This window comes from Myotis myotis, unplaced genomic scaffold (assembly GCF_014108235.1).
Source record: "Myotis myotis isolate mMyoMyo1 unplaced genomic scaffold, mMyoMyo1.p scaffold_m19_p_17, whole genome shotgun sequence".
Taxonomy (NCBI): Eukaryota; Metazoa; Chordata; class Mammalia; order Chiroptera; family Vespertilionidae; genus Myotis; species Myotis myotis.
In genome coordinates, this window is record NW_023416321.1 from 1,465,834 (window position 1) to 1,482,007 (window position 16,174).

Sequence of the window (16,174 nt, forward strand, 5' to 3'; positions counted from 1 at the left end):
GAGAATAAAAGCCCTGTTGGGGGCGCAGGACAGCAGGCTGACCTACTCTGGACGTTCGGGGTGGGCAGGGGCGTCAAGAGGCCGGCCAGCGGGGCCCCGGGACCCCAGGGGGCTGGCAGATTTAGCAAATGAAGCTCCAGGCGCCTGTCAGTCTGGGGGGAAGGTGACCAGCAGCGTTGCACGCGCACACGCACACACATGCACATGCACATGCACACGCGCGCGCACACGCGCATGCGCATACACACATACACACATGCACACACACATGTGCGCGTGCACACGGCATTCTGGCCACAGGCACTGGGCGGCGGGGACAGACTGCTCCCACGCGGGCGGCCGCGCGCAGGTCCCGAGGCTGCCTGACGCGGGGCTGTGGTGGTCCCGGCAGCGCCACTTCTGCGTGTTCGCCGTGAGCTTCCCCGGCCCGGAGGCCCTCACAACCATCTACAACACCATCCTGGCCCAGCACCTGGCCTATCGCTCGGCCCCCCTGGTGGTGCAGCGGATGAGCGGGCAGCTGGTGGCCTCGGCCCTGGGTGAGCCCTGCCGCCCCTCTCGCCGGGAGAACCGCACTCTAATGGGGCTGGTGGCTGCTGTCTCTCTTCCCGGGTAATGTTTTCTGTACTTTCCAGTCAGTGTCTTTAAACGATGCTGTGTCCACAGGAGATGCTGTGAGATCCGATTGGGGGGCCGGGTGGGGGGGAGTCAGGGCATGGGAATGATGCACGTCGCCCGGGCAGCAGGCTCCCTCCCCCTGCGCTGCAGAGTTCTTAAATTGTCACTGGCTCGCAGTGCATTTGCCTTGGGAGCTGGCCCCTAAGCCTTGCCCTTCCTGAGCCCAGTGGGACACGGAGGATGGGTGTTCTCCCGACCACAGCCCTGCACCAGAAGGTCACAGCCACATTCCTTCCCACGGCCATCAAGTTCCACTACATCTTCAACCTCAGGGACCTCTCCAGCATCTTCCAGGTACCGCTCCTCGGCGCCAAGCCCCTGACCCGTAGACAGCTCCTCCCCTGCTGCTCTCGGGTGAGACCTGTGGACTGGGGACAGGGATGATGATGGTGATGGCGACGGTGATGATGATGGTGACGGTGGTGATAGTGATGGTGATGGTGGTATGATGGTGGTGATGGTGGTGATGATGACAATGGTGTGGTGATGGTGGTGGTGATGGTGGTGATGGTGGTGGTGATGGTGGTGGTGGTGGTGATGGTGATGGTAGTGATGATGGTGGTGGTGGTGGTGATGGTGGTGATGGTGATGGTGGTGACTGTGGTGGTGATGGTGGTGATGATGACAATGGTGTGGTGATGGTGGTGATGATGACAATGGTGTGGTGGTGGTGGTGATGGTGATGGTAGTGATGATGGTGGTGGTGGTGGTGATGGTGGTGATGGTGATGGTGGTGACTGGTGGTGGTGATGGTGGTGATGATGACAATGGTGTGGTGATGGTGGTGATGATGACAATGGTGTGGTGGTGGTGGTGATGGTAGTGATGGTGATGGTGGTGGTGACCTGGCCGGGTCACTGGGTGAGTGCACAGCTGAGCCAGAGCTGGACCCAGGCCGCCGGCTGCAGAGCCCATGCTAGTCCCACGGCCCGAGGCTTCCCGAGTGGGGTCCCCAGGAAGCCTCTTGGGTCCCCTCTCACTGTCCACTCCACTAGAGGATGGAGCCCAGACCTTGTCTTGTGGGAAAAGCTCCCTCATGTCTCTCCAGCCACCGACACGCCCTCGGCTCCCGGGTTCGTGTGGACGTGGCAGCGGTGGCGTCGTTGCCCCAGCTGCTGAGTGGCACCTCCCGGGGGGAGTGGCCACTGTCCCCTGTCACTCAGGCACAGCGCGGCCGCCTTGCCTCCCAGCCGACCCTCCTGTGGGGGGGGCAGGGTATCTTGTTCTCCACAACCGAGATCCTGAAGACCCCGCTGGACCTGGTCCGCCTCTGGCTGCACGAGGCTGAACGCGTGTACGGCGACAAGATGGTGGACGAGAAAGACCAGGACACGTTGCGCCGAATCACCATCGCGTCCACCAAGAAATTCTTTGACGTAAGTCTAGCCGCCGTCCCTCTGCGGAGCCCGGACGCTCCGGTGGGCAGGCTCCCTGGGGCCGGTGATGCCCATACCCTCCTGGGCAGCCCTCTGTGGGCAGGGAGGACTACGCTGGGTCCCACGAGACAACTCGCACGTGGGTGTGCATCGAAGCGAGAAGTTGAACGACCCCCTCCATCCACTCGGGAGCAGAAAGGCCTGCCTGGGCCCAGCTCCTCTGCTGGGGACCCTGGGGGCCCTGAGGGTCCTGGGGGACCAGTTTGTTCCTCATGGATGGGGACAGACCATCCCCCCAGGGGCCCCTCCCCAGCTGTCCGCAGGCACCTGGAAACACGGGTGTGGGCCCCTGGAGACCTGGCCTGGCCTCCTGGGGCACCGGCTGCTGTGCCCACAGCTTGCCCATGGCGTGCCCACGGCGTGTCCATGGCGTGTCCACGGCTTGCCCACAGCTTGCCCACGGCATGCCCATGGTGTGTCCATGGCGTGTCCACGGCTTGCCCACAGCATGTTCATGGCATTTCCACGGCTTGCCCATGGCATGTCCATGGCGTGCCCACAGCATGCCCACAGTGTGTCCATGGCGTGCCCATGGCATTTCCACGGCGTGCCCACAGCATGCCCATGGCGTGTCCATGGCATGCCCACGGCGTGTCCATGACGTGCCCACAGTGTGCCCACGGAGGCAAACGACAGAAGCGCCTTGTCTCTCACCTGCAGGAACTCGGTGACGAGCTTTTATTTGCGAAACCGAATATCTTCAGCCACTTCGCTCAAGGGATCGGGATCGGCGACCCCAAGTACCTCCCCGTGACCGACATGGCCCATCTGAGCAAGCTGCTCGTGGACGTGCTGGACAGCTACAACGAGGTCAACGCGGTCATGAACTTGGTGAGCTGGGCGAGCCGAGAGCGCACACCTTGCCGGCGCCCCTGGGCTGTGCCGTTCCTGGCGCGCCCTGCGGTGGAGGCGGGGGGTCGGGGGGGCCACAGACGAGGTCCTGTGAGGTGGCAGGCGGGTCCCCGCGGGGCGAGGGGCTGAGGTGCCTGGCCCGCAGGTGCTGTTTGAAGCCGCGGTGGCGCACATCTGCCGGATCAACCGCATCCTGGAGTCGCCGAGGGGGAACGCGCTGCTGGTGGGCGTGGGCGGCAGCGGGAAGCAGAGCCTGTCCCGCCTGGCCGCCTACATCAGCGCGCTGGACGTCTTCCAGATCACGCTCAAGAAGGGCTACGGCATCCCGGACCTCAAGGTGAGGCGGGCGGCGGGCGGCGGGCGGCCCGGGCTCTGCCTGTCGCTGCCGCCGGGGTGTGCGTGTCGGCGGGCAGGCGGGGCGTCCGGCCGGGACTCTGAGCCGGTGCCCTGGGCGCAGACGGACCTGGCCGCGCAGTACATCAAGGCGGCGGTGAAGAACGTGCCGTCGGTGTTCCTGATGACGGACTCCCAGGTGGCCGAGGAGCAGTTCCTGGTGCTGATCAACGACTTGCTGGCCTCGGGCGAGATCCCAGGGCTGTTCGCCGACGACGACCTGGAGAACATCATCACGTCCATGCGGCCGCAGGTCAAGGCGCTCGGGCTGACCGACACCCGGGAGCTGTGCTGGAAGTTCTTTATCGAAAGGGTCCGCCGGCAGCTCAAGGTGCAGTCCTGTCCCCGTCTCTGTCCCCGAGGGCCCTGGGGCGTGGGGACGCAGGGTGGGGGGGCCCGGGGGGTACCGCGGGGGTGGGCAGCCTGTGTGGGGCTCCAGTTGTTGGTCTGGGAGCAGGTGGGGGCAGTTCCCTCCCAGGACGTGGAAATCCGTTAGGACGGGACAGAGCAGGGGGTGGGGCTGCCTGGTGGACGGGGCGGGGGCTGTCACACACACACACGGCAGGTGTAAACGGTTAAGTGCACCTGGCCCTTCGGCATTCCTGCTTAGGGGAAGTGGGCTGACTAGGCCAGGCTTCCCCGAGACAGCCGTTCCCAGGCTGGGGTCCCTGGGGGTCCCCGCTTGTCTGGGGAGTAGCCCTGGTCCTAGGGGGCCTGGAGGAGGCTCCACGTCCCCAAGGGACAGACCTGCTAATGGAGTGTGGCCCTCCCAGCGTGGCCGCCCCTTCCCACCGGCCCGCATCCACACTTTCGTCCGCCTTCGTGAGCGTCCCTGGAGGGGGGCCCCTGCTCCCTGACATCGCTGGGGGGGTCGTGACCGCAGCTGAGCCTGTCGGCTGTGAGGCGGTGGCCACCGCGAAGCCTGGAGGCGGGAGGCGCTGCCCCGACATTGGGAGCCGAGCCTCCTCCGCGGGGTGTGGGCCTCTGCCCGGCCGCCCACGAGCCGCCCGCGGCCCCGCCCGCAGGTGATCCTGTGCTTCTCCCCCGTGGGCTCCATCCTGCGGGTCCGGGCCCGGAAGTTCCCCGCCGTGGTCAACTGCACGGCCATCGACTGGTTCCACGAGTGGCCGGAGGACGCCCTCGTGTCGGTCAGCGCCCGCTTCCTGAGGAAGACGGAAGGCATTTTGGTGAGTCGGGGGCTCCACCGCCTCGGCCACGCCTGTGCCGGCAGCCGTTACGGAGCCGGGATCCCGGACCTCCGCCTCCAGGGCCCGGGTTAGGGGGAGGCGAGCGAGGCACTTGCCTCAGGCACAACCTTAAGGGGCCAGAAAACCTTGCGATCAAGGTCATTGTAACTCGACATTTAAAAATCAACATAAATGCTAAAATTTCATGGGAACAAAATTGTAGACCCAGGTGGGGCTGCTGCCGGGTGGTTCCTGGGCCCTGCTCTCCCCGTGGCCGTCAGCGGACACCGCCCGGCCACCCACACGGCCCGCGCACAGCGGCCTGGAGAGCCGGTGTTGGCTGGTGGGTGATGCAGGGCACAGGCCGGGGTCGTGCCCGGAGGGGCCCGGGCTGAAGGCGTCTTGCCCTGCAGCCGGAAGTCAAGGCCTCCATCAGCCTGTTCATGGCCTACGTGCACACCACGGTCAACGAGATGTCCAAGGTGTACCTGGCCACCGAGCGGCGCTACAACTACACCACGCCCAAGACCTTCCTGGAGCAGATCAAGCTCTACCAGAGCCTGCTGGCCAAGAAGCGGGCGGAGCTGGTGGCCAAGATCGAGCGGCTGGAGAACGGGCTGATGAAGCTGCAGAGCACGGCCTCACAGGTCCGGAGCAGCGGGGAGCGGGTGCGGGCGGGCGGCCCAGCAGGCCCCTTCTCCGCCCCAACTGCACCTCCGGGCCCGGCCCTGGGACGGGGCGGCCCCTGTGGTAGAGACGGATAAGAAGGGGAGAGCCCCCACCCTCTCACTTCCTATTCTTGCCCAGCACACCCTCCTGCCGGGCCGGCAGGGGGCCTCGGCACGCCTGCTCCCAGGGTGGGCTCAGTCCCGGCTTCCAGTTTCCTCTGACCGCGGCCCCCGCCTCCCCGGGACTCCCACCCACCTGGACTGTCAGACGCCTGAGCAGCGGGAATGTATCTTGTACTTGTGACACTGTGTACACAGTCGGTGCTCAATAAATGCTTGCCCTAGAGACATGGAGCCCGCCTGCGCGCGGGGCGGCCAGCCCGAGCTGCGTCTCCTGGTGCCCCTCCCCAGGTGGACGACCTGAAGGCCAAGCTGGCCATCCAGGAGGCGGAGCTCGTGCAGAAGAATGAGAACGCGGACAAGCTGATCCACGTGGTGGGCGTGGAGACGGAGAAGGTCAGCAAGGAGAAGGCCATCGCTGACGAGGAGGAGGTCAAGGTGGAGGTCATCAACAAGGAAAAAAAAAAAAAAAAAAAAAAAAAAAAAAAGTGAAAAAAAAAAAAAAAAAAAAAAAAAAAAAAAAAAAAAAAAAAACAAGGTGAGTGGCAGCCGGCGGCGGGCCTGCCCTGCATGGTCCCCGCAAAGGCAGAGGGAGCCCAGGTCCAGTGGAACCCTCCCACCGGAACCCACCCCCCCCCACCCCGCGGCTCAGAAGAGGACTGCACTGAAGAGCAACGCGTTCCTGAGGCCACGCCACTCAAGGCCACGGCGCAGCCCCTCGGGAGCCCGTGAGAAACGCAGGCTCCCCCGGCCCGATGGGCTGCATCGGGGCTGCCTTCTGGCGGGATGCCGGGGTCCCCGTGCACAGGAAGGTCGGGGAGGCTGCACCTGGAGCCCCCAGGCCCCGTGCCCGGGCAGGGGGGTGGGGAGAATGGGCGCCGTCCTGGAGTCCTTGTCGCTGTTGGTTTGTTTTCTCATCTCCCGTCCCTGCCTGGTTCTGTGTCGTTGTCACACATCTGCATGAGGGTTTGAGTTAAGGGAGGGTCCCCGAGCCCTGGCTGGTGTTGCTCAGTGGATAGAGCACCAGCCTGTGGACTGAAGGATCTCGGGTTCGATTCTTATCAAAGGCACATGCCTGAGTTGCAGGCTCGATTCCCAGTGTGGGGTGTGCAGGAAGCAGCCGATCAATGATCTCTCATCACGGATGTTTCTCTCTTCCTCCTTCTCCCTTCCTCCTTCTCCCTTCCTCTCTGAAATCAATAAAAATATATTTTTAAAAAGGGGGCGTCCCCGAGTGTCTACGTCTCCTGGGAGGGAGGACGCCCCTTAGGCAGATGAGGAAACGGAAGCTCCGTGTGGCAGCGACTTGCCAGGACTCCACACTAGCCGGTGCCATAGGCAGGCTCAGCCCTGAGCTCTGTGACCCACCACCCAATGTCTGCCCACCCCTCTCCAACCCCCCGCATCCAAACGCACCCTCCGGGGGCTCCAGGAAGAAGGCCTGGGAGCTGCCCAGCACAGCTGGCCGGGTCAGTGCCTGCTGTGCCCCATCCCTGCCTCGTGCCCCACTTGTCCCTAAAGCAGGTGCTCCTAGATTCTCCAGGAGGTTAGGGTTAGGGTTATGGTTATGGCTCTGCCCAGGATAGGGTTAGGGTTAGGGTTAGGGTTAGGGTTATGGCTCTGCCCAGGATAGGGTCAGGGTTAGGGTTAGGGTTAGGGTTATGGCTCTGCCCAGGATAGGGTTAGGGTTAGGGTTAGGATTATGGCTCTGCCCAGGATAGGGTTAGGGTTAGGGTTAGGGTTAGGGTTAGGGTTAGGGTTAGTGTTAGGGTTAGTGTTATGGCTCTGCCCAGGATAGGGTTAGGGTTAGGGTTATGGCTCTGCCCAGGATAGGGTTAGGTTAGGGTTAGGATTATGCTTCTGCCCAGGATAGGGTTAGGGTTAAGGTTAGGGTTATGGCTCTACCCTGGATAGGGTTAGGGTTAGGGTTAGGGTTATGGCTCTGCCCAGGATAGGGTTAGGGTTAGGGTTAGGATTATGGCTCTGCCCAGGATAGGGTTAGGGTTAGGGTTAGGGTTATGGCTCTGCCCAGGATAGGGTTAGGATTAGGGTTAGGGTTAGGGTTAGGGTTAGGGTTAGTGTTAGGGTTAGTGTTATGGCTCTGCCCAGGATAGGGTTAGGGTTAGGGTTATGGCTCTGCCCAGGATAGGGTTAGGGTTAGGGTTATGGCTCTGCCCAGGATAGGGTTAGGGTTATGCTTCTGCCCAGGATAGGGTTAGGGTTAGGGTTAGGGTTATGGCTCTACCCTGGATAGGTTAGGGTTAGGGTTACGGTTATGGCTCTACCCAGGATAGTGTTAGGGTTAGGGTTATGGCTCTGCCCAGGATAGGGTTAGGGTTAGGGTTAGGGTTAGGGCTCTACCCAGGATAGGATTAGGGTTATGCTTCTGCCCAGGATAGGGTTAGGGTTAGGGTTATGGCTCTGCCCAGGATAGGGTTAGGGTTAGGGTTATGGCTCTGCCCAGGATAGGGTTAGGGTTATGCTTCTGCCCAGGATAGGGTTTAGGGTTAGGGTTAGGGTTATGGCTCTACCCTGGATAGGGTTAGGGTTAGGGTTAGGGTTATGGCTCTGCCCAGGATAAGGGTTAGGGTTAGGATTATGGCTCTGCCAGGATAGGGTTAGGGTTAGGGTTAGGGTTATGGCTCTGCCCAGGATAGGGTTAGGGTTAGGGTTAGGGTTAGGGTTAGTGTTATGGCTCTGCCCAGGATAGGTTTAGGGTTAGGGTTATGGCTCTGCCCAGGATAGGGTTAGGGTTATGCTTCTGCCCAGGATAGGGTTAGGGTTAGGGTTAGGGTTATGGCTCTACCCTGGATAGGGTTAGGGTTAGGGTTACGGTTATGGCTCTACCCAGGATAGGGTTAGGGTTATGGCTCTGCCCAGGATAGGGTTAGGGTTAGGGTTATGGCTCTACCCAGGATAGGATTAGGGTTATGCTTCTGCCCAGGATAGGGTTAGGGTTTGGGTTGGGTTATGGGTTAGGGTTATGGCTCTACCCAGGATAGGATTAGGGTTATGCTTCTGCCCAGGATAGGGTTAGGGTTATGGCTCTACCCTGGATAGGGTTAGGGTTAGGGTTACGGTTATGGCTCTACCCAGGATAGTGTTAGGGTTAGGGTTATGGCTCTGCCCAGGATAGGGTTAGGGTTAGGGTTATGGCTCTGCCCCGGGTAGGGTTAGGGTTAGGGTTAGTGTTATGGCTCTGCCCAGGATAGGGTTAGGGTTATGGCTCTGCCCCGGATAGGGTTAGGGTTAGGGTTAGGGTTATGGTTATGTCTCTGCCCAGGATAGGGATAGTGTTAGGGTTAGGGTTAGGATTAGGGTTTAGGGTTAGTGTTATGGTTATGGCTCTACCCAGGATAGGGTTAGGGTTAGGGTTAGTGTTAAGGCTCTGCCCAGGATAGGGACAGTGTTAGGGTTAGGGTTAGGCTTATGGCTCTGCCCAGGATAGGGTTAGGATTAGGGTTAGGGTTAGGGTTAGGGTTAGGGTTAGGGTTAGGGTTAGTGTTGCATTAGGTCTACGGTTAATGTTGGGTTAAGGCTAGTTCTTAGTCTGGTACAGACCCTCCTTGACCCTCCGCTACTCCCCTTGCCCTTGGTGTCCAGGGAATTTAGTTCCTCCGTCTCCCCACCACTGTCTGTTCCCAGGCTGATGCTGTTTCCCTTTTTAAAAAATATTTTATTGTTGGCAGAGAGGAAGGGAGAGGGAGAGAGAGATGGAAACATCACTGATGAGAGCGTGTCTTTGATCGGCTTCCTCCTTCCAGTCCCCACCCTGGGGTGGAGGCCACCACCTGGGCATGCGCCCTGACAGGGACCTGAACCTCCTGGTTCATAGGTCGCTGCTCCATCCCTCAGCCAGGCTGGCCGGGTGTGTGCCTGTTTCTTATCGACAGACACCAAGTGCCTGTGGGACTGTCTGCACCCTGAGGCCCGAGCGGCTTTCTGACTCAGAGGCATGAATGCGGGAGTGAGTGTGCGTAGGAGTGAATGAAGGAATGCACGTGTGAACCAGTGAATGAATGATGCGTGCGTGACGGAACAAACTCTTCCTCTCTGGGAGGGAGAGTGAGCTGCACGTCTGGAATGTTCCCAGAGACAGTAAGGCCTCACCCCAGGGGCGTCTGCTGGCCCAGGTTCCCTCGTGGCCTGGAAGCCAGAGCCAATGGAAGCACAGCACCCTGAGCCTCGTCTGCATGGCGGGCCCAGGGAGGCCTGCGTGCTGAGGGGCCGTGACCAAGGCGGCCGGAGGAGAACGGCCGATCCCATCCGGTGACGCCCCTGCCCAGGGCCCCCCCACGCCGCCCGGACAGTCCACCACGTCACCCTTTCCTCTCTGACTTCCTTCCAGAACGTCACCGAGAAGCAAAAGGCTTGTGAAACGGACCTGGCCAAGGCGGAGCCGGCCCTGCTGGCCGCGCAGGAGGCTCTGGACACACTGAACAAGGTGAGAGGAGGAGGAGAAGCGGGGATCCGGCTGGAGTCGGGGGGTGGGGGAGGGGGTGGGGGTGGGGGAGGGGGTGGCAGGGAGCGGAGAGGCCGCGGCCATCGACCTGGGGTGGCTGGCTCACGCCCGGCGGGTCCCCTGGGGTTGTCCTGGGCCTCCAGGCCTCTCTCAGGTCGGTCCTGCCTGCCGTTTGCAGAACAACCTGACGGAGCTGAAGTCCTTCGGGTCCCCGCCGGACGCCGTGGTCAACGTCACGGCCGCCGTGATGATCCTGACCGCGCCCGGGGGCAAGATCCCCAAGGACAAGAGCTGGAAGGCGGCGAAAATCATGATGGGCAAAGTGGACACGTTCCTGGACTCCCTCAAGAGGTTCGACAAGGAGCACATCCCCGAGGCCTGCCTCAAAGCCTTCAAGTGAGTCGGCCGGCCCGGGGCGGCACTCGGGCCTGTGGGAGCCCCTCGTCCAGGCAGCGTGTGAGGTCCCGGATCTACCCCTCGCCGCGGGCGGGGCCAAGGGTGGTGCTGAGGGCGGGGCCGGGCCCCCGGGCTGCAGGGCGAGGTGGCAGCCTGGGCACATCTGGCTGTATCTGTCCGGAGGGACACACTCAGCTGCTGGCTGGGCTGCCTTGGGGGGGTCGTTGGAGGGGTGTAGGGGGGCCCTCCTGGTCTTACCCATCACCCCAGGCGGCAGCCCTCACGAGGCCTCTGCGTGTGCACCCCAGGCCCCATGCACGCTTCATGTGGCTGCTGCCAGGCCCCATGCACGCTTCATGTGGCTGCTGCCAGGCCCCATGCACGTCTCATGTGGCTGCTGCCAGGGCCCTGGGTCCGCTGGGCTCTGGCTGAGGAGGGGCCACCACCGGGACCCTGGTGGCCCCAGACGAGACCAGCGGTGTGACAGCCGGGAAGGGAGGGGGTTACCTTAACCCACTGCCCCGGGGCTTCCCGCTCCAAAGCATAGGCGAGGCCAGCGCCCTGTGGTTCACGTGTCCTTCTTCCTTTAATCGTTGATACAAAAAGGCATTTTTTTAATTCAGCTCTCACTGTAGCCCTTGTGGTCAGCGGGGCTCAGGTGGGAGGAGGCAGGGGGGCCCGTCCTGCGGAGCCCAGGCCAGCGCCCCCCTTCCCTCTCCAGGCCCTACCAAGGCAACCCGACCTTCGACCCCGAGTTCATCCGCTCCAAGTCCACGGCGGCCGCGGGGCTGTGCTCCTGGTGCATCAACATCGTGCGCTTCTACGAGGTGTACTGCGACGTGGCGCCCAAGCGGCAGGCGCTGGAGGAGGCCAACGCCGAGCTGGCCGAGGCCCAGGACAAGCTGTCGCGGATCAAGAACAAGATCGCCGTGAGTGCCTGCGCCGGCCCTGCCTCTGTGGGGGGGCTGGTCCAGCAGCGTGAGGCCACGGGCGCGGCCCGGCGAGGGCCCCTGTCCCACTGGGAGGCGGCTCCGCGTGGGCCTGCGGGCAGCCCTGCTCTCTCCCGCCTCCACGGGGGGCACCGCGCTGCCGGCCACCTCGGACCCTCCCGCTTGTGACCAGGAACTCAACGCCAACCTGAGCAACCTGACGTCGGCGTTTGAAAAAGCCACGGCTGAGAAAATCAAGTGCCAGCAGGAGGCCGACGCCACCAACAGGGTGATCTCGCTGGCCAACAGGTAACCTGCTCCCCAACCCCCCGCTTATCCCCCCAGAGAGGGGAGCCCGCCGCTTCCCGCCAGCCAGAGCGCGGGCTGGGAGTGTCTAGGGGCAGCCACAGCACGTGGGGGAGACGGGGGAGACGGGGGAGACGGCACAGCATTGGCGTCGCCATAGCAACACGCAGAGGGCAACACTGGTGTGCTCCCCGAAGCACTTACCCCCCAGGACCCCCAAAGCATTCTCCCCCGGAAGCGCTGAGCAAGATACGGACTAGCAGACGGGCAAGGCGGGGGTCGCGGACGGGGAGGTGGGGGAGCCCCGCCTCGCTCCTCTCCTCCGAACGTCGTTCACCCAGACGCGCTCCCTTCGCTGACCCCACGGACCTGGGTCCCCTCAGGCTGGTGGGCGGCCTGGCGTCCGAGAACGTCCGCTGGGCGGAGTCGGTGCAGAACTTCAGGTCCCAGGGGGTCACGCTGTGCGGGGACGTGCTGCTCATCTCGGCCTTCGTCTCCTACGTGGGCTACTTCACCAAGAAGTACCGGAACGAGCTCATGGAGAAGTTCTGGGTCCCCTACATCAACAAGCTAAAGGTACGAGGCCCGCGGCCCGGGAAACCCGGGGAGGGGCCCGCCGGGCAGGCAGCCCCCAAACTCCCTGCATCCCGAGACCGAGGCTCCAGCCATTCGGGTCCGACTGTGGCCCCGTGGCCCGCGCTGACGTCCTCCCAGGTGGCCGCGCGCCCGCCGTCTGACGGCAGAGGCCCTGGGACCTGGACCGCGGGCGCCTCCTGAGGGCACTAAGGCTGCACCTCCCGGCAGGTCCCCATCCCCATCACGGAGGGTCTGGACCCCTTGAGCCTGCTCACCGACGACGCGGGCGTGGCCACGTGGAACAACCAGGGGCTCCCCAGCGACCGCATGTCCACGGAGAACGCCACCATCCTGTGCAACACGGAGCGCTGGCCACTCATTGTGGACGCCCAGCTGCAGGGCATCAAGTGGATCAGGAACAAGTTCGGCAGCGATCTGAAGGCCATCCGCCTGGGGCAGAAGAGGTGCCCGCCGCGGGGGGGGAGGGGTTCCGCCTGGGGCAGAAGAGGTGCCCGCTGCTGGGGGGGAGGGGTACCGCCTGGGGCAGAAGAGGTGCCCGCCGCTGGGGGGGAGGGGTTCCACCTGGGGCAGAAGAGGTGCCCGCCGCTGGGGGGGAGGGGTTCCACCTGGGGCAGAAGAGGTGCCCGCCGCTGGGGGGGAGGGGTTCCGCCTGGGGCAGAAGAGGTGCCCGCTGCTGGGGGGGAGGGGTTCCGCCTGGGGCAGAAGAGGTGCCCGCCGCTGGGGGGGAGGGGTTCCACCTGGGGCAGAAGAGGTGCCCGCCGCTGGGGGGGAGGGGTTCCGCCTGGGGCAGAAGAGGTGCCCGCTGCTGGGGGGGAGGGGTTCCGCCTGGGGCAGAAGAGGTGCCGGCCGCTGGGGGGAGGGGTTCCGCCTGGGGCAGAAGGGGTGCCCGCTGCACCCACGAGAGGGATGGGGGGCCCACACCTCGGCTGTGCTGGGAAACGCACCTTAAGCCGTTGGTGCGCATTAACCCTGCGGACTGGTCTTCAAACACAAATACTGGCCCTCGGGTGGGTTTTTTAACATCTGGCCCTGGGCACAGCCCCAAGAGTAAAGACTGGAACTCGGGGCTCCGGCGGCCGAGGAGGGCAGGTGGGGCAGCGTTTGCCTCCATGGCCGACAGTGTCAGCGGCTCCGTTCCACAACCCCTCCCCCCGCGGGTGACTGACAGGAGCCTAAGACCCCTGGGGAAGGACGGCCAGGCGTGTGCTGCTGGCCCCCCGGTCATGCCTCGGTGCCTCCTGGGCCGCGTGCCGTCCTGGCCCGGCGCTCAGGCCCCGCCTGCCCACCCACAGCTACCTGGACATCATCGAGCACGCCATCTCTGAGGGGGACACCTTGCTCATTGAGAACATCGGCGAGACCGTGGACCCCGTGCTGGACCCGCTCCTGGGCAGGAACACGATTAAAAAGGGAAAGTGAGTTTTGGGGTCCCCCTCCATGGGCTGAGAACAGAACAGGGAGCTCCAGGCGAGCAGCAGGGGTTCCCCCCAAACGCCACCAGGTGTGGGGGATCCCCGCTCAGAGGGGAGACGGGAACCGTGGGCCACATCCCGTCGGGAATAAACACCTTTTTGCCCACGGCAGCCTGCGGGGGGGGGAGGCCTCACAGCCGCATTTGCTCCATTTCTATGCATTTTGCAAATCTTGAACCTACTTGACTTTTTAGAAATTCAGGTAAAGTTCATACTGGACACGTTCAGTGGACTGTTTGAACGTGTCCAAGTCATTTGGCCTTGAGTGCGTTCCCAGTGCCGCGGGGCTTCCCCCTCCACCTGCTCCTGGAACATTCCGCGGCCCAGGGGAAGCCCCGCCTCCTCGAGCCGGCCCCCCCCCCCCCCCCCCCCGCCAGCCCGGCCACCCAACCCGCTGTCCGTGCCCGCGGATTGGCCTGCCCTGGACACTCCTCAGTGGGACCCCCTCTCTCTGGGGCCTTTCGTGTCGGGCTTCTCTCCCTGGGCATCATGTGTCAGGTGCATCCAGGCTGCAGCAGGTGGCCGGGCGGCCCCTCCTTGAGGCCAAGGGGCCTTCCCTCGTGTGGGGGACCCACGGCGTTCCTCCGGGTGTGGGTGGGCCTGGGGCCTGTCTTCACCTTCACGCAGAAAGGAGTGAAATCGACATACACCGTGTAAAGCCAGCCTTGGTGCGAACAGCCTCTAAGCGCAGGCCTGGACTCTGCAAAGGGCCTGGCGGGGGTGCCACTGTCGGGGGGCGGGGGGGGGGGGGGGTGCGTGAGGTCTGACCTGTGGAGTAAACGCCGCCGTGAAGATCAGAACAAACCCGCCAGGGACAGAGCAGGGCCGACAGGAGGACTGGACAGGGAAGGCGCAGGGAAGGGCCCCGCGGCGGGACCACGCGGCAGCTGGGGTGGGGTCAGCCGCCGGGCTGGCGTGGCGGCGCCGGAAGCCCCCTAACCCCTCCCGCCGGCCGCCAGGTACATCAAGATCGGCGACAAGGAGGTGGAGTACCACCCACAGTTCCGCCTCATCCTGCACACCAAGTACTTCAACCCCCACTACAAGCCCGAGATGCAGGCCCAGTGCACGCTCATCAACTTCCTGGTCACCCGGGACGGCCTGGAGGACCAGCTGCTGGCCGCCGTGGTGGCCAAAGAGCGCCCAGACCTGGAGCAGCTGAAGGTGCAGCCAGAGTCGGTCATGGGCGGCCGGGCGGCTCGAGGAGTGACACTCCCCCCCCCACCTCCGTGAGGGTCCCTGGCTCTGGGCCTCCCTGGGAAGGCGCCTCATACAACATCCCTTCTCCCGGCTGCTGCGCCTGTAACTCCACCAAACACCAGTCCCAGTGGTGCCCCACGGCCTACAGTGCCACCCACTGCCCCGCAGGCCTGGCCTGGCTGCCCGCCCCCGTGTGCCCGCCATGCCCTCGTGTGCCTGCCACGCCCTGGTGCTTCCACACACTGGGCTCAGAGGGGACCCAGGCCCCACGCCTCCACACGGCCCCGGGGCCTTCCACATGGTGACCAATGACCCGCAGCCAAAGGGGCCACAGGCGCTGCACTGCGCGGGGCTCCCTGCCCCCCGGCTTCCGTTCAGGGCCCCCCACCCCACCCCTTTTCTCTCATCCCAGCCCCGGGCCCCGGGCTTGCAGGGCCCTGGCTTCACCCTGGAGGCCCCGGGGCTGGGCTGTGTGGATGGGACCATGCCCACGGCCGGCTTCCCTCCGGGCTCTGCCTCCTGCAGGCGAACCTCACCAAGTCCCAGAACGAGTTTAAGATCATCCTGAAGGAGCTGGAGGACTCACTGCTGGCCCGCCTGTCGGCCGCCTCGGGCAACTTCCTGGGAGACACGGCGCTGGTGGAGAACCTGGAGACGACGAAGCACACGGCCAGCGAGATCGAGGAGAAGGTGCGCCGGCCCGGGCCCCTCAGCGCCCCGCCGTCTGCCGAGAGCCCCCAGGACGGCTTCCGAGGGAGCCAGGGCGCTGGGCAGGGCGCTGGGCCCACCCGCTCGCCGTGCTGTCCACCCGCTGGGCTCACTTGGCCCCTCGGTTTGGCTTCAGGTGCTGGAGGCGAAAATCACAGAAGTGAAGATCAATGAGGCGCGAGAGAACTACCGGCCGGCGGCCGAGCGGGCGTCCCTGCTCTACTTCATCCTCAACGACCTCAACAAGATCAGCCCCATCTACCAGTTCTCCCTCAAGGTGCGCTGCGGCCGCGGCCTGGGGCTCCCTCGGGCGGCGGTGGGGGTGGGGCGGGGGCTCACCACCCCCTCCCAGGCCTTCAACGTGGTCTTCGAGAAGGCCATCCAGCGGACGGCGCCGGCCGACGAGGTGCGCCAGCGGGTGACGAACCTGACGGACGAGATCACCTACTCCATCTACGTGTACACGGCCCGCGGGCTCTTCGAGCGCGACAAGCTCATCTTCCTGGCCCAGGTCACCTTCCAGGTGAGGCCCGCTGCCCGGCAGCTGCTCGCGGGGTGTCCCTTTGGGGTGAGGAGGCGGGTCTGGGCCTCGGCGGGGGACGCTGTGCAGCCACGCGGCCGTGCCAGTGCCGCGGAGCTGGAACCCGTTAAAGTGGTACATTTTATGTCGTGTGCTTTCACCGCGGTTATTTCTTTCTTTCTTTTCTTTGATTTTAGAATATAAAAATAAATCTATTACCAGATTGTAGATACAAAATAATCAGCCATTG

General features: G+C 63.8%; 1 protein-coding gene and 1 long non-coding RNA gene across 2 annotated transcripts in view; one reads left to right on the plus strand and one right to left on the minus strand.

Moving 5' to 3' along the window:
* DNAH17 (dynein axonemal heavy chain 17) overlaps nucleotides 1-16,174 on the plus strand; it is a 69,319-nt gene that overhangs the window by 40,745 nt on the left and 12,400 nt on the right. The window contains exons 49-68 of the mRNA XM_036338995.1: nucleotides 392-539; nucleotides 881-972; nucleotides 1,893-2,054; nucleotides 2,775-2,945; nucleotides 3,112-3,303; nucleotides 3,424-3,690; nucleotides 4,385-4,546; nucleotides 4,960-5,193; nucleotides 5,626-5,788; nucleotides 9,681-9,778; nucleotides 9,975-10,192; nucleotides 10,914-11,121; nucleotides 11,315-11,430; nucleotides 11,811-12,003; nucleotides 12,232-12,467; nucleotides 13,317-13,439; nucleotides 14,456-14,660; nucleotides 15,222-15,386; nucleotides 15,541-15,681; nucleotides 15,757-15,927. Coding sequence (XP_036194888.1) covers nucleotides 392-539; nucleotides 881-972; nucleotides 1,893-2,054; nucleotides 2,775-2,945; nucleotides 3,112-3,303; nucleotides 3,424-3,690; nucleotides 4,385-4,546; nucleotides 4,960-5,193; nucleotides 5,626-5,788; nucleotides 9,681-9,778; nucleotides 9,975-10,192; nucleotides 10,914-11,121; nucleotides 11,315-11,430; nucleotides 11,811-12,003; nucleotides 12,232-12,467; nucleotides 13,317-13,439; nucleotides 14,456-14,660; nucleotides 15,222-15,386; nucleotides 15,541-15,681; nucleotides 15,757-15,927 — 3,465 coding nt within the window. The remainder of the gene's footprint in view (nucleotides 1-391; nucleotides 540-880; nucleotides 973-1,892; nucleotides 2,055-2,774; nucleotides 2,946-3,111; nucleotides 3,304-3,423; nucleotides 3,691-4,384; nucleotides 4,547-4,959; nucleotides 5,194-5,625; nucleotides 5,789-9,680; nucleotides 9,779-9,974; nucleotides 10,193-10,913; nucleotides 11,122-11,314; nucleotides 11,431-11,810; nucleotides 12,004-12,231; nucleotides 12,468-13,316; nucleotides 13,440-14,455; nucleotides 14,661-15,221; nucleotides 15,387-15,540; nucleotides 15,682-15,756; nucleotides 15,928-16,174) is intronic.
* Nucleotides 10,964-13,830, minus strand: LOC118671177. The gene is made up of 3 exons (XR_004972645.1): nucleotides 13,321-13,830; nucleotides 11,797-12,497; nucleotides 10,964-11,094 (listed from the first exon to the last, which is right to left on the minus strand). It is a non-coding gene; the product is annotated as an uncharacterized LOC118671177 (long non-coding RNA).